Here is a 14784-nt window from a genome sequence, read left to right as displayed (position 1 = left end):
GATTATAATAATAATAAGATTAAGAATATAATAATAATATGCACTGATTAATAGTATTTGTATTTAGCAGGCAAGAACGAAAAATATAGGAGAGTGTTATAACGAGATTTAGACTGTACCTTTAACTTTTTCTATTTATATGCGCTATTTAGATCATTAAAAATATAAAATGTCTATTTCTTCCATTTATTGTAGTTTCTATATCTCTTATAGTTAAAATTCCTCTTGTACTTTTTCCCGCCTGCTGTCCTAGCGTTAACACCTTTAGATACTTGAGTACTTTGTTCATAAGGTGTTAGGGAGACTAGATTCTTGTTTTCATCGGTATTGTTAAAAAACCTAGATGTTGTCTGGATTTCCATTGTATCAATCTGGCTTTGTCCCTCCTCATTAAAAGCAAAATTGGAAGACAAATTACACATCCTCTCAATTCTTCTTTTACGCAAATCAATGAAAATATCTTTGAAATACTTATACTTCTTAGAATCAGTGCTGTTATTGCCAACTATTCCAATGAACTCCTCTTCTGTGGCAGGTAGAATTGCAGCCAGTCGTCTAAGAACATTATCGTCCATGAATTTATTTACTGCTGGAACCATTCTTGATCCCCAACTTATTGCTGCATTTCTTAGACGATCATATGCGGATTTTAGGTCATTCACCTCTTGAGTGGAACCGGTATGTTTTGAGCTTTCTGCTCGCATGCGTTCAGAATTAGAGGGACTATATGCATAATTTCTAAGATGTTGTTCAGAATCATTATTTGCAGTAATGTTTTTAGTTAAAGATCTGTCGTAATTATTGGTATTTGATGAATTAGATTTAGGAAGTCCTGCGGACGATCTGGAATTCCCTTCCGACACTGAAAACTGGATTTTTAGTTGAAGTTTTCCATTTAACAGATCTCTACACCCATCACCAACTTTGACATAACTGGAAGAAAACCCTGCGTTGTTAACTTTTGAATATTCTTGTAAAATTCGTTTAGTAATCAAATGAAAGAATATTCTTTCTATTTCAGACTTAGTCAAGTTTTTTCCAGCACCGTGCTGTGGAAGCATATCATGACCTGCCTGAACAATCTTGGAATTTCTAGACCCTTTGAATATATTTTGACAGTAGATTAAAGTAACCTTTTGATTTTGAATTGATTGTACTAATTTTACAATAGAAATTGCGGTCGACGTAACATCTCTCTCTTCTTTAGTTACACTACTGCTGTTACGGCAATTATCACAATTCTTATTACAATTTATTGGATCAAACTCTTCACTAAAATATGATAAAACGAGCTTTCGTCTGCAATCCGTATCATTTTCACAGTATGCTGTTACTTGCTGTAGCTTATCGAGATGTTTCTGTTTGTTGATGCCATCTAAGTTTTTATCCTTTTGAATCATTGTTTGCATTGTACGCACGTCACGGAATGAATAATAAGTAATACAATATGAATAGTTCCCATCTCTACCTGCTCTGCCTGTCTCTTGGTAATAACCTTCTAGTGTTCTTGGAACTGTAAAATGAAATACAAACCGAACATCTGCCTTATCGATCCCCATTCCAAAAGCAACAGTAGCGCAAATGACTTGAAGATTGTCATTCTGCCATTCTCGCTGGACTTGAAGTCTTTCATCAGCCTCCATCCCTGCATGATAGTATGCACATTTGATACCATTACGCTGCATTTGCTGGGCAGTTTGCTCACAGGAATTCTTAGAATGGCAGTATATTATACCGGTCTGATTTCTAAACTGTTGTTTTATAGTATCACAGATTTCAAAAATGGTATTTTTGGTTTTTTTACGAACCTCATAATATAAATTGGTTCTATTGAAGCTTTGACGCAGAAATAGGTTATCCTTTAATTTCAGATTGAATACAATATCCATTTGAACCTGTTCACTGGCGGTTGCAGTGAGAGCCATCATTGGAATGTCAGGATATTGTACCTTGAAGTATGACAGCTGTTTGTAGTCGGGTCTAAAATCGTGACCCCAGTTAGAAACACAGTGAGCCTCATCAACCACAATTCTGGCTAGTTGCTTATTTTGATACAATTTTTCTATAGCTGTCTTACACTTCTCTGAAACACTAATCATTTCAGGAGACAAGTAAATAAGATCTAAGAAGCCATTGATGAATAGATTGAATGTATGATTTTTTTCATCTATTCCTCCCTTCGAACTTAACATTCTTGCCTTAACGTTTAATTTTTGTAAATGTTCGACTTGGTCTTGCATTAATGAGATTAAAGGAGAAATGACTATAGTTGTTCCTTTGGTGCATCCGCCTTTCACAATTGCAGGTAATTGATAACAAAGAGATTTACCTCCACCAGTAGGCATTAGAACAAATACATCTTTTCCACTAAGAGTCGCATTTATAGCCTCCTCTTGATTAGATCTAAAACTCGTTAGATTGAAAACAGTCTTTAACTTTTTATACACCTCTTTAGTCCAAGAGTTTGGTGAGACCACATCTGTTATATGTGTATGTGGTGGGGATTCAGCGTTTTCAGCTACTCCTAATAGAGAAATATCCTCTTCAAGCTCGTCATCAGTTAATGAGGTAGGATGGCTTTCTGATAGTGATACGATAGCAGATTCTTCTTTCTTTACACTAGTTAACATGAAACCGTCACCATTACCAATTTTCCTTTCAGTAATAATCTCTAGTTCATTATCTAATTCTTCAATATCTGATACTCTGGTTTTATTTTCTCGTTCTTCATCAAAACTCTCAGCATCATAATCAGTAAGGTTCTCGACTTCTCCCCAATTATCTGAGTCCGTACTTAAGTTTTCTATAACTTCGGTATGTTTAGTGTTTGTAGCTCCTGTATTTATATTGAAGTCACTTTCTCCAATGTATTCCATTTTATAACCGACATTATGATTTGAATCTAACGAATCACCAGACAAGTCGATTTGAGATTGTACTGAAGGACCATATTCATCTAAACGATTAGGAGATGACATTATAATTTGTATTCTACTGGAAGTCTCATTATTGTTTGTTTCCACATAAGCAGTATCGTGGGTAATTTCTGATGGACTATCCTCTATAAAATCTAGATCACTTTGATGTACATCAGAATGTTTTTCGCCATCTTGGGTGGTCAAGTATCCGTCTTCATCTGGGTTATCAGTATTTTCAGCATCATATGTGGTGTCATCAGAAGCGATAGTCGGTTGCAGTTTACCTACCCTATATTCAAATGGTTCATCGGCTTCAGGTATTCTATAATTAATTTGATGTCGGTCACGCATCTGTCTGGTATATGGCGCCCTTGACTGTGTGTTCGGTTCGTTGTAGGAGTCAATGTACAGAGATTCTTCTTGAAATGAAGACATGTTTACTTGCTGTCCTCTAATAACACTATTATCGGGTATGGGGTTGAAGTCTCTATTATTTTTTGTGATATTATTGTTAAACCCTTCATTGATTTGCAAATCAGTTAGACTATTATTTGCTGTGATGGAGGCTCTTTGGGAGTCAAATTTTTGTGATTTAATGTTTTTGAAGACATTTTCATTGCTGATGTCAGAAAGTATATGGGAGATATTTTTGATTTCTTGTGATAAAGTTTCGAGCTTTAGTTCCATTTTTTCGATTTCTGATTGTTTGGATTTGATTTTCGGATTAATGACAGTATTTATTTGAGTTCTCTTATAATCCTCAGATAGGGAAGTGGATTCCATGATATCAATTTTAGAAGTCATCGTTTTATTTAAGTCTTTGAGTTTTTCAATCAGTTCTTTTTGGGCTTTCAACACTGGTATAGAGCCGTCTATGGTCTTATTTGATCTCTTATCTCTATATACTACTGGTAATGTGCTCTGTTGCAAGTTATCTGAAGAGTTGCATACATTTTTTGGTGAGATATCTTTGCTAATGAATGGATAAGAGTTTGAGCCACTATAGGTACTAACTACACGACTCGATGTCGATACATCCCTTTGGATTTCATTCATGGCGTTAGGATTCATGTTATTTTTTGGTGACGATGTAGCTGTTTGCGCTTTTGATAATTCATTTGGTTTGGATATGTTCGTTAATATGATGTCGTCGTCGTCATCATCATCAAGGACTTCTATTGTCTCATTGCGATCTATACTTCCCACATTATGCAATATCAAGCTTCCTTTGTTATATTCATTAGTAGATTTCTTGTTGCTGAATTGTTTGCTTAGTGTGCTTAACAATATGTCGTTGTCATTATCAAATATATTCGATTCCTTTAGCCATGCATGCTCTCTTCTTAAATTATTTGAAGGTTTGGTAACCATATCACTTTGGTGGATTATTAATTGAATAAAAAGAGGATCCCTCCTGATTTATTATGAATTCTCTTTCGATTGGTGTACCATATAAAAGTAGATCAAGTAGAAGTAACCGGAATAATGTGTTTCAGAAATGGTGCACACTTGTGATGAGTTTAAGCAATATGTTTATGCCTATAATCCAGCTGTGTTAGTATATATTGGCCACAGATCTCGTATGTAAAACGTACATCTGTTTACTACTGTAGGAACAATGTGGAGTATAGAATTCATATGTAATTCTGCTTATTTCCTGATCCATCACGTCAATCTCATCGAGGAACTTGCCTCGCGCATTCCAAAGAAAAATGAAGAGCGAGCTGATAGTTTCACTTGAGAGAAATAGTAAATAGTGTCAATGTTATGTAAGAAATGTTTTCATGAAAATATAAAACTATTACAAGTTCCCTCAAAATTTGATGATGATCTATAAACTGGTATCAATCGCAGCATATATTCCTCTCTTTGTATTTAAGTGATGCGCACTTAGCCATAGTTTAAGAAATATTGATGACGGTGCCGCATTATTTAATCTATGCCTTTGTTTCATTTGCCTTGCTTTGTTCATGACGTGTAAACGCAGCTTGTCTGATTTGGTTTTCCAATAATAATGATGTTTGACTCTTTTCCTTTATAATATTTTGAATTTGAACAGATTCAGTGTTCAATTTGTCAATTTTCTTTTGGTAGAATGCTATAGCTTCTTCATCGGTCTTTTCCACGTAGTAACCGGTTCCGATATCGACCATGAAAGATTTACTCTCAACAATCTCACCAGGAATATATAAGGAGGACGATCCAGGAACCAAAATTGGTTGTTTTTTGCTCTCCGATATCGATGATACCTGTTTCACATCCTCTATGCATTCCGTAAACTTCGTCTTCGCCATATTTAGTGCTTGGAGAGATTGGCTAAAATGCTGAATCTCTTGATCCAACTGCTGCTTCACAACAGCTAGTTGTTCGGGACTTAGTGTGCTCAGATCAACTGCAAGTATTATGTCAGGATAATCAAAACAAAATTGGGACAAGATTTCCTGGAGCTTTCCAGCGAGGAATCTCCGTCAGTCAATGTAAGCTAGCAGCTCCAATTCCATGTTGAATATGAGATATGAATTTCGTTAGTAAAATGGTCACTGAGCTACTAAGTTGCATGTATTTTCAAAGGGCAACTATGAATAATTATAATGGAATTAGTTATGGAAAATATTCTAACATACTCTTTTGGGAGCTAGACATCTTTCTTGGGAGTTTTGGTGTTGACCTGTTGTTCTACTATCGGTATTACCAATTCAATTTACCCAATGAGAAACTATAGTATACTTATGTCTGTCTCTATGAGAGTCGATTGCATTTAATTTACATTGAAGTAAAGTCATTTTGCACATTTTTTTTTTTTGATTTTGTACACTGTTCAAGGGCTTCCATAAAAATGTACAATGCCTACCTGTCTTATGCAATATTAGAAAACTGGTAACATTGATGGCATTTCATAGGTGTATTAATCTGAACAAAGTATATCTAACAATAGGCCTGCTTTGTTGTTTGAAAGCCAATATAAAGAAAAACTCCTAAATAACTTCCTAGTGTGGGATCAGTCTGATTGAATTCTACCGAGGATTGATCAAAAGTTGTACTTTAATATAAGACGATATGAAGGGAGACCTCCTTAGAAGTGTTGATTTACTAGAAAAGTGTGAGAAGGTAGGGTAATAAAACAACTTAATAAGGTATTAAGATCTATCTGAAGTATAAGATGAATAATACAGACAGCACATCATTCCAAAGTATTCTTGCTGGCGTTGAGAGGCTGAGAAAACAGAAAGAGGGTGCTGCTGATAAGGACAGGAACAACGACCTAGTAACTAAGGATAAAGATACAAATTTTAGTGAGAGGAAGCAGACGGCCCATGTACAAGATGCTAATAAAGTACCCCCCAGAAATAAAAATGTCATTAATGCATTTAATCAACAAAGATATGATGATGATTCAACAAAGCCTGAAGAGAATGGGAAAAAGCGGCCATTTATAACTACACAATCGGGTTCCACTAACGTAGGAAAGACAGTATTGGTAAGTACAACGCAGAAAGAGAATCCGCTATTGAATCACTTGAAGAACACTAATTGGAGATATAGTAAGCCACAACCTGGACAAAAAATCTATTATGATTATAAAGTCAAGAATAGGTCAATATTATTCTTGACTTTGTCTTACCATAAGTTGTATGTTGATTACATTGAAAGAAGAATGTTACCGCTCAAACAGAATAATGATAATATTCTCATCTTTGTAGTAGATGACACAAACTCAGAGGAGATATTGACCACAATAACTAAGATTTGTTTATTCAACGGATTCACATTACTACTTGCATTCAATTTCCAGCAGGCTGCCAAGTATTTGGAGGGACTTAACTCATTTTAAGTTCAAAAAATCACAATCTACATAGATTATTTTGAATTCGAATATCTACCATAGCGAAGGAATGAAGGACATGATAAATAGTTCTAAGTTCTTGCCATGTACATTGTCTCACAATTCGGTATTGTGTTTTGAACTAAGTAGTAAAACATGATGATTCTTATAATCACTAACCATAACTTTTTAGATGCACAATTATCTCTTCATTGTTATATGTCTGTACTTATACCCACAACCTCTCTTTGTCACACTTGATCATCTATCTGTACAGCTTACAAGTGAGTTTTTTAGATGCCCTAGGGCTTAACAACCGATTTTGAAACTTGTACGGAAATGCTCTGAAGTGAAAGCGAAAATTTTGTGAAAATTTTATTTTCAAGAAATTCAAAATGAGATGCTCATCGCAATTTTTTTTTCACCTTGTATGGTAAGACAACATGTAATAGTAAATTCTTATATAACATTGCTGTTATTGCAAACCATAACTGTAGCTGTCCCTATACATACATTTTTGGAATCTTCTTTTACACTATATCTGTGTTGCCATTTGTACTCAGTCTACTAGTTAGTTATTATAGAGATAATAGGTATCATTGAGAAACTAAAAAAAGACAGCATGGCTAAAGGTTTCAAGTTGAAAGAGCTGCTGGCTCATGAGAAAGGCAAAGTTAATGAGAAGAAAACAACGCAAGCTTCTCAAAAACGTATTGAAGGAAAGCAACCTGAATTAAAGCCAGAATCAGAATCAGAATCAGAATCGGACGAAGAAAAGAACGATAATGAAGAGTATGTAAGTCAGACGCTATCAAAGAAAGAGAAGCGAAAGTTGAAGAAAGCCTTGAAGAAGAGTGGTGATAATGAAAGCTTAATTACGGATGATGCAAATGCTGACCAACAGGATGTGTCTAAGTCCAGAATTGATCTAGATAGATTGGAAAATAGTGATTCAGAGGAAGAAGACTTTGCCATTTCTAAGCCAGACGATGCTTCAATGGATTCAGAAAATGATGAAGATAAAGAAGATGAAGAAGAAGATGTACCATTATCAGATGTCGAATTCGATTCTGACGCAGACGTTGTACCTCACCATAAATTGACGATTAATAACACTAAAGCACTAAAACATTCATTAGAACGTATACAACTTCCTTGGGCAAAACATTCATTTGAAGAGCATCAGTCTGTCACATCTGAGACTAATACTGATGAGGGTATGAAAGATATCTATGATGACACTGAGAGAGAATTAGCCTTCTATAAGCAAAGTTTGGATGCGGTTAACATAGCTAAGGAAAAATTAAAGAAGTTAAAAGTTCCATTTAAGAGACCATTGGACTACTTTGCCGAAATGGTTAAGAATGATGAGCACATGGATAAGATTAAACATAAATTAGTTCAGGAAGCTAGCGAAAAGAAGGCCCGTGAGGATGCCAGGAAGCAAAGGCAATTGAAAAAGTTTGGTAAACAAGTTCAAGTTGCGACGCTACAGAAACGTCAATTGGAGAAGAGAGAAACTTTGGACAGAATTAAAAACCTGAAGAAAAAGAGAAAGCATAACGAGATTGGAGATATGGATTTCAATGTTGGTATCGAAGAAGCAACAGAATCTGAGGATACCAAGAGAAGGAAGCCTAACTCCAAAAGACAGGCCAAGAATTCGAAATACGGTCAAGGAGGCATGAAACGATTCAAGAGAAAGAATGATGCACAATCATCTGCTGATATAACTGGTTTTTCTAACAGAAAGAAGAGCAGACCAGGCAAGAGTAGACGGAAATAAGCAAAATTACGAACTGAATTTAACTCGGTTTTGATTTCTCTTTTTTTTTCTTATTCAAATCATGAAAGGAAGATGAGAGGAAAATAAATCTGAATCTTGTATGATGCTATACTGTATCATGAATACTAATATTTTTAATAAAGGTGTATAATATAATATTTAAAAGCGATTCGCAAATGTACATGTTATGTCTTCAAGACGTGGGTGGGCTTAGTCATTAAATGAGTTAGTTTGAACTATCGTCAACAGCAATTCTTTATTCTTAACTGGTGAGGAGGAAGTAAATGGCTTTGCTAAAATAGTGATCCCATAATATATACTTACTTCAAAGCTGCGTTGTATTTAGTTCGATATCGGTTTTGTTCCTTTAGCTAAATGAAATTGGGCCCTCGATATAAAATAAAAACGTCTTAACTCCGATTGCAGCGTACGAACAAAAATTCGAAATATATAAAAGCTGAACGACATGGAAATATTGTTTCGAGAGAAACGGTAACTTGTAAATACAATTAATTGCTATAATTGAATATATTATTAATCGATAAATTGAGATTTTTAATAAGCCAAAGTCAATTGTGCGGCCAGAACGCTTACTAATATCGATAGGATAATTTAATATAATCAGCAAAGAAACAAGTAGCCATGTCAAAAGAAGCAAGTAGACAAAAATTTGTTGATGAATTCCCATCATTGGTCCAAGAATTGAGAGTTGTGCTTGAGGGTTATGGTATGCCTAAGGAGGCTATTGAGTGGTACGAATCTTCACTAAACTACAACACACCTGGTGGTAAGTTGAACCGAGGCTTGTCAGTGGTTGATACTTATGCCATTCTTAAAGGATATGAGTCCGTTGATGATATGAAAGATGATGAATATAAGAAGGTTGCTCTATTGGGATGGTGCATTGAGTTATTACAAGCCTACTTTTTAGTAGCCGATGATATGATGGACAAGTCCATTACAAGAAGAGGTCAACCATGTTGGTACCGTGTTAAAAATGTCAATGAGATAGCAATTAATGATGCTTTTATGCTCGAGGCTGCCATATATGTACTATTGAAGAAACATTTCAGAAATGACTCATATTATGTTGATTTGTTAGAATTGTTCCATGATGTTACTTTCCAAACTGAGTTGGGTCAATTGTTAGACTTAATTACTGCGCCAGAAGATCATGTTGACTTATCTAAATTTTCGCTTTCCAAACATTCCTTTATTGTGATCTTCAAAACTGCTTACTACTCCTTTTATCTTCCAGTTGCTCTTGCTATGTATGCCGCTGGTGTTAACGATTCGAAGGATCTGAAGCAGGCCCAAGATGTTCTGATTCCATTGGGGGAATACTTCCAAATTCAGGATGATTATTTGGATTGTTTCGGTACACCAGAGCAAATTGGAAAAATTGGTACAGATATTCAAGATAATAAGTGTTCATGGATTATTAATAAAGCTTTGGAATTGGCAAATGAGAAGCAAAGAAAGATCTTAGATGAAAATTATGGCCGCAAGGATTCAAAATGTGAAGCTAACTGTAAGGCTGTTTTCAGTGAATTAAAAATTGATATTCATTACCGTGAATATGAGGAAGCTGTTGCAAACGAGCTAAAAGATAAAATTAGTCAAGTTGATGAAAGTCGTGGTTTTAAGAAAGAAGTATTGACTGCGTTCTTGAATAAGGTGTACAAAAGATCTAAATAAGGCTAAATAGTAATTCTGCTATATGTATCCCTGTAATTCATTTAAAAAGTGAACCATTCAGCCTAACTTTTAACTTATCTCTTATAAACAGGCCATGCTCATTGTTATATTTGGTTCTTTGGTTTGGTCTTTATTTTAAGTTGAAATGTCCTTTTGTTAACCTTTAAGAATTCAATATTCTTGCTGAAGGGAACAGACGAAAGTTCTACATTCTCACCGCTAATTTTAACAAATCGAATGGGAAGTAAACCTACCCTATTGATTGTGGGTTTCTTTGCTTTCTTTGCCGGTTTTGAAGCTACGACGGAGTTTTTGATGGTATTGATTGAAATATTTGGCTTTGATCCGGTTTTCAGTTTGATTTTATTAGATGTAGGTGCATTAGAACTTTTGTTATATGAAGCTGCATTTGTGTTGATATGAAGTCTAAGAGCACCTTTTCTCTTAATTACAACTTTATGATCTTCCAATGTTGTGGCGGTCAATTTCTTAGCTCGAGGTAATGATAGTGTTACTTTGTACTCGTCTTCTTGAGTATACATGATATTGACAATATCAAATAGTACCTTTCTTTGGTAGGTTGTAATCAATGGATTATGCAAAACTTCCCATAAAATTTCTTGTAACGGTAAGTATGATTCAAATTGATGTATAAACCAGGGAAGAACACCATAGATTCCGCTTTTGAAGGCCCTCTTTCTCTTCTCCGTTCTTTCTTCTGCAAAATCATCTACTACACGCATGGTTGATAATTCTTCTTCGTCACTTAATTGCTCAATATTATCTTCTGGGCAGCATGACTCACAAATTTCTTTAAAATCATCAATTATATCCTGGTTTTTCATTGTCGTTATGCATGTATTCATAGCAAAGATGAATGAATGCACAAAACCCTCTTTGAGATACGCATCTTTCTCAAATGCAAGGAACATAGCAAAGAGCTGTAATATATCTTGGTTTTTCAAAGAGCAGCAAACCAGTAAACTTTTCATTGCAGCGAGTGAGGCATCTTGTGTTCCTTCTCTGAAATGTATAACCTTATCTCCACCAAAAGTAGATATTCTAACCGGGTTAATTTTATTATGAAAATCCTTTGCGATACCGAAGTTTGAGTAACAGATCAGGGATTCACCCATCCATCTTTCTCCAGCTAGTCGGGTCAAAATTTCATAATCAATTGGCTCAAAAAGTAATATTCCCTTTGTATGTAGCCTGCATTTAATTTCTATAAGTTTTGATGTTAGGGCTAAATTATAGCTAGGAGACCAATATTCTAAATGTTCATATCTTCGTATTTGTTCCATAAGTTTTGTTACATGGTTTCTGTTTCCGCCATTACAACAATTGACAGTGAATTCAAAAATCTCACACAAGTAGTAAGTATCATAATAAGAGTTTTCAGAGTTGTCATTATAACTCAGGATGTCGAGAAGAAAATCTCCAATATAGTCAGGTGTGTCACCGTAATGATCTTTAATTTCAGCAATTAAGGATGGGAAGGACATCTGAAGAAAGTAGTCTTGAAAACTGGAGAAGTTATTTGACTTGGGAATATTTGAGTTATCATGACAATACAACTTTTTAAATGCGGTAAGGAGAAAATGTTCTTTGTCAGTTGGTTTACAAATATATCTTGAGAGTGCTTTCGCAGCCTGAATTCGAATTCCATAAAAATACCGATCATCCATTAAGGTCCGAACCAATTGAGATGCATATATTTTTGACGCCATATTATCTCTTAGATTATCACCATAATACCAAACACTCTCCAGTTGAGCTTCGATGTCACTATCTCTCTGCAATTGCGTAGCAAACATATAGTCTGGCTGGTTGAGATAAAAGGTTGAGAGCCATTCAAAATCTGAATCAATTCTAATCCATTCAATAGTACTTTCATTGGCCCTCTGTATTTCATCCCCACTAAGGTTAGCTACAGCAGTGCTTGGGTGAACAATACCCCAATCTTGACACTCAGTATCACTATCAAGTATATTCCCAAGAAAAGAAATGTCACTACCTGAAGTACCATATCTAATTTCGTTTGTTTTCTCATCTTCGTTATTTTTCCTTGTTCTAGTTTTCTTATGTTTGGTGTTGTACTGAATATCTACTTTAGTATAGATATCTTTAATTTCTACTAAATGTTCATAAGGTGTACCATCAGAATCATGAATCCTTATTGTAATCGAACCTGTAAATATAGATGTTTTGTTGACATTTGGTGCTTCAAGTGAATTTAGTGCTTTGTTGAAGAAATCTTCCATCTTACTCTTATCGCGCTCATTGAACTCGTCGGTATCATTAGGATACTGTCTGATACCCATTTCTACCACCATTCTCTTCTTATTATAACGTTGAGTAACTCTAAACAATGGTACACCTGAACCAAAAACCCACTGCTGAAAAAAGCTCTCTAGTTTACTCTTATTCACTTTTTCACAGACATGCTGAAAATGGGATGATGTGAGAGCATTGTTTGGCAAATCCCCAGACATTGCCTGTAGAAATATTTTTGGAAGTACCCTGGACATGCCAAAGGATCTTTCGGTTTTAGTCATTCTACGGTCAAGAATATGTAACACCATGGGGCTTTTCAACTCCATAAAATCAAAAGCTGAAGATCGTAATGAAATTGGCCTAGATGACAGTTGGCTGAATGAGTTTCCCAATGGCGGTCTCCCTATATCTTCCTCGATGATCTTGGTTGTATTCATTTTCAGTTTGTAATGAAACATGTTGTTACCAAAAATGCTCTTTATGACCCTTAAAAGCATATACCCAGCAATACCTTTACAGCACCAAAAGTCATTTAAGGTTGCTGGAGTGATATTTACTCCAGACCACTGGTTCGCCAACGCTATTGCTAGCTTTTCTGTTGTTGGTAGCATCTGGTCAATAATTTCTGGTGGATACAACAAACGGGTGTTAAAAATACTAAATCCAGCAAAATCTAGAGTGTTTTGTGAAGCACACGGAAGAAATAGGAGGGAATATGATGAAAATGGGAAGGACCCAAACTCTTTTGAGTAGAAGTCCATAATTCTCTGTAATATCAGACAGCTATTCATGATTAATGTTTCCGTGACATCAGATTGGGGGAGTGTAAAGACTTGAATCCCAATATTATCTTCGCCGGAATTGCTATTCTCAGTAATTTTTCTGATCTCATCTAAATCTTCGTCATAGTCAAGCTTTTTAGATAATTGCGGTAACTGCCATGTATCAAATGCACCAACAGACCATCCTATAAACTGTGCTGATATGGGGTTGAAAATTTGAAACGAAAATATCTTCTTGCTAATATCAGTGGGATGAAGCAGCTGTTTCACTGTAGAATATTCACTACAAACTACCATGATCTCTCTACTCAATGGGTTTTGATTATCATTTTCACTTTCCTCGTTAGCTAGGTTTTCTTCAACATCATACTCTTCTTGAGCTGCTTTGGATAATAACGTATTTGTATCATCACTTCCAAATTTATTCCGTGCTAACCTTTCACTTAACCTACTCTCTTTAATAAGGTCATGAACAGTTTTTGGGATACTAATTTCGATCTCCCAAGTACATTTTTCATCTAAAGTATCTATGCATGGCATCCAATTAGATCCCCCACAGCCCAATTCTGAGTTAGTTGTAAAAACATTCCACAGTTCAGGTTCAGTTTTGGATACAGTATCAAAAACCAAACCAGAAGTGGGCTGGTCTACATTGTAGTCTATTTTTATTGTCAAAGGAGTATAGACCGCCTCTTGAGAAGCTGGTGTTCCTTTGATGGTAGGAGTTATTGGTGTATAATTTGAGAGTAGATCTGTGTTCTGTAAGGTTATCTTGATATTCGACGGTATTTTTATTGTTATTTGCGACCTTGTTTCTTCAGATGGTGCAAAATTAAATTCTCCAATTCGTTCCTTATAAAATTCGGTTTGATGTACAGAGTTATTTTTCAGTAAAAGGTTGTCATTGAAAGAATTTAGGTATACCTCATGCTGAGTTCTTTGTTGATCATCATATATATAGTTAGCGGACCTTCTTGACTCAATTGTGACGTCTGTTATTTCTAAGCCTTTACTGTCAAATGTGACATATTCCAGGTGCTGAATAAGAGGAATCAGAATAATAGTAGCTGATCCCTTTATGCAATGATTATAAATATCCACATCAAGAGAAACTGATTGATGAGCAATTTTGTATGGCCTATATTGGGTCTCTTCAAAATTAGACAATAGATTGATTTGGGTGCTGTTTACTCCATATGCCATTTGATGTTTGATTAGTCAATCTATCTCGGTGTGTAATGTTATCTTTTAGTAAAGGATGGTTAGCAATTTTTGGTAAATTCTGACAATAGTGGTATATAGCTCTATGAGTGAAGAGAATATCAATCGAAATGGTTTTTAAACCCAATTATTTTACCTAATCGATGACCTTGTGGTTATTATGTTCATTCTTCATTTACAAAATTAGAATTGATTTTTCAGAGCCATTGTAAGATACAATTACCCGGCTAAAAATTGCTGTGATGCTGTCAGGTTTATCTTATAAAATGAAGCGCTGGA

At 35.1% G+C, this 14784-nt stretch overlaps 6 protein-coding genes across 6 annotated transcripts; 3 read left to right on the top strand and 3 right to left on the bottom strand.

The window, feature by feature from the left end:
* Positions 1–173: 173 nt before the first annotated feature.
* SGS1 (ATP-dependent DNA helicase SGS1) lies at positions 174–4289 on the bottom strand (the record flags this gene model as incomplete). Its single annotated transcript, XM_448791.1, has 1 exon — positions 174–4289. One exon carries the CDS (start codon positions 4287–4289, stop codon positions 174–176), a length of 4116 nt encoding a protein of 1371 aa, XP_448791.1.
* A 566-nt stretch (positions 4290–4855) lies between these two features.
* On the bottom strand, positions 4856–5561 carry GIM5 (Gim5p; the record flags this gene model as incomplete). The annotated part of the gene is made up of 2 exons (XM_448790.1): positions 4856–5310; positions 5543–5561. 2 exons carry the CDS (start codon positions 5559–5561, stop codon positions 4856–4858), a joined length of 474 nt encoding a protein of 157 aa, XP_448790.1.
* A 517-nt stretch (positions 5562–6078) lies between these two features.
* RAD10 (DNA repair protein RAD10) lies at positions 6079–6750 on the top strand (the record flags this gene model as incomplete). Its single annotated transcript, XM_448789.1, has 1 exon — positions 6079–6750. One exon carries the CDS (start codon positions 6079–6081, stop codon positions 6748–6750), a length of 672 nt encoding a protein of 223 aa, XP_448789.1.
* A 613-nt stretch (positions 6751–7363) lies between these two features.
* Positions 7364–8527, top strand: EBP2 (Ebp2p; the record flags this gene model as incomplete). The annotated part of the gene is made up of 1 exon (XM_448788.1): positions 7364–8527. The coding sequence occupies one exon, from the start codon at positions 7364–7366 to the stop codon at positions 8525–8527; it is 1164 nt and encodes a 387-aa protein (XP_448788.1).
* A 642-nt stretch (positions 8528–9169) lies between these two features.
* ERG20 (bifunctional (2E,6E)-farnesyl diphosphate synthase/dimethylallyltranstransferase) lies at positions 9170–10225 on the top strand (the record flags this gene model as incomplete). The annotated part of the gene is made up of 1 exon (XM_448787.1): positions 9170–10225. One exon carries the CDS (start codon positions 9170–9172, stop codon positions 10223–10225), a length of 1056 nt encoding a protein of 351 aa, XP_448787.1.
* A 104-nt stretch (positions 10226–10329) lies between these two features.
* On the bottom strand, positions 10330–14487 carry TAF2 (transcription initiation factor TFIID subunit TAF2; the record flags this gene model as incomplete). Its single annotated transcript, XM_448786.1, has 1 exon — positions 10330–14487. The coding sequence occupies one exon, from the start codon at positions 14485–14487 to the stop codon at positions 10330–10332; it is 4158 nt and encodes a 1385-aa protein (XP_448786.1).
* Positions 14488–14784: the final 297 nt, after the last annotated feature.

Source organism: Nakaseomyces glabratus, chromosome L (genome assembly GCF_010111755.1).
Source record: "Nakaseomyces glabratus chromosome L, complete sequence".
In the NCBI taxonomy this organism is placed as follows: Eukaryota; Fungi; Ascomycota; class Saccharomycetes; order Saccharomycetales; family Saccharomycetaceae; genus Nakaseomyces; species Nakaseomyces glabratus.
The sequence above is the reverse complement of the archived record's forward strand: the minus strand, read 5'-3'. Positions and strand labels throughout refer to the sequence as shown.